The sequence below is a fragment of the Trichechus manatus genome, unplaced genomic scaffold, assembly GCF_000243295.1.
Source record: "Trichechus manatus latirostris isolate Lorelei unplaced genomic scaffold, TriManLat1.0 scaffold00038, whole genome shotgun sequence".
Taxonomy (NCBI): Eukaryota; Metazoa; Chordata; class Mammalia; order Sirenia; family Trichechidae; genus Trichechus; species Trichechus manatus.
Window position 1 is genome coordinate 18012431 of NW_004443974.1, and position 911 is coordinate 18013341.

A 911-nucleotide genomic window follows, 5' to 3' on the forward strand; every position below is an offset into this window, starting at 1 on the left:
CTTCACAAAATGGTGCAAATAATTTACAGGCTATTAAAGGAGGTGGACAGACACAGTGGGTGCAATAATGCACTCAAACACAGCAACGATTGTGAGGATGGTGCAGGACTGGGCAGCGTTTTCGTTATGTTGTACGCCGGGTTGCTGTGAGTTGGAACCGACCGGATGGCACTTAACAAAACAAAAACATTCAAGAATGAAACCCAAGTAACTAGACCAAATCTATGAGCTTGTCCTGGCTTCTAGGCCTGAGGGTTCATGAAGGTTTATGAATCTCTGTAATTCATTCCCAGGTAGTGAAACACACCAACTGTTCAACTTTCAGGATCCAAAGGTCAGACACGGCCTCAAAGTGATGCCTGGGCATTCTCTGGCCTCTGGAAAATCATCCTTTAAGGAAATGGCAATCCACCCTACTCGAAAAGGCATCTGTTGTCCTCCCTGGCACAGCATCAGGGCCACTTACAGCTATAAGGTGCCACTATAGGCCACTCATTTGGGTGGTACAAACCTAAGCTTGGGTTTGTCGCTTGGGCCCACTAGACCTCTTGGCTGGGTGCCCTTGTGCAGTAAGTAACCTGTACAACCATATGCAGTGGCCCTGCATAGCATATTGGTTACAGGGACAATTCGGGACTCAGACGACCGGTTCACAGCCTGGCTCTGCTACTTACTAACTGCAGGACCTTCAGCTAGTTGCTCACCATCTCGATGCTTTGGTGTTCTTATTCAAAACATGAGGATAATAATAAAATCCACTTTGCTAGAATAATGTGATGATTCAATTAGTTGTTAAATGGAAAGTGCTTGGAATTGTACCTGGCAGGGAATAAGAACAGCTACTCCCTGACTTACGATGGGGTTTTGTTCTAACGACTGTTTTGTAAGTCAGTTCTGACATAAGTTGAATA

General features: G+C 45.3%; 1 protein-coding gene across 1 annotated transcript in view; it reads right to left on the reverse strand.

Annotated features, from left to right (window-relative positions):
- Positions 1-911, reverse strand: part of APBA1 (amyloid beta precursor protein binding family A member 1) — a 250412-nt gene that overhangs the window by 40879 nt on the left and 208622 nt on the right. Inside the window, exon 4 of the mRNA XM_004375797.2 lies at positions 875-876. Within this exon, the coding sequence (XP_004375854.1) occupies positions 875-876 (2 nt within the window). The remainder of the gene's footprint in view (positions 1-874; positions 877-911) is intronic.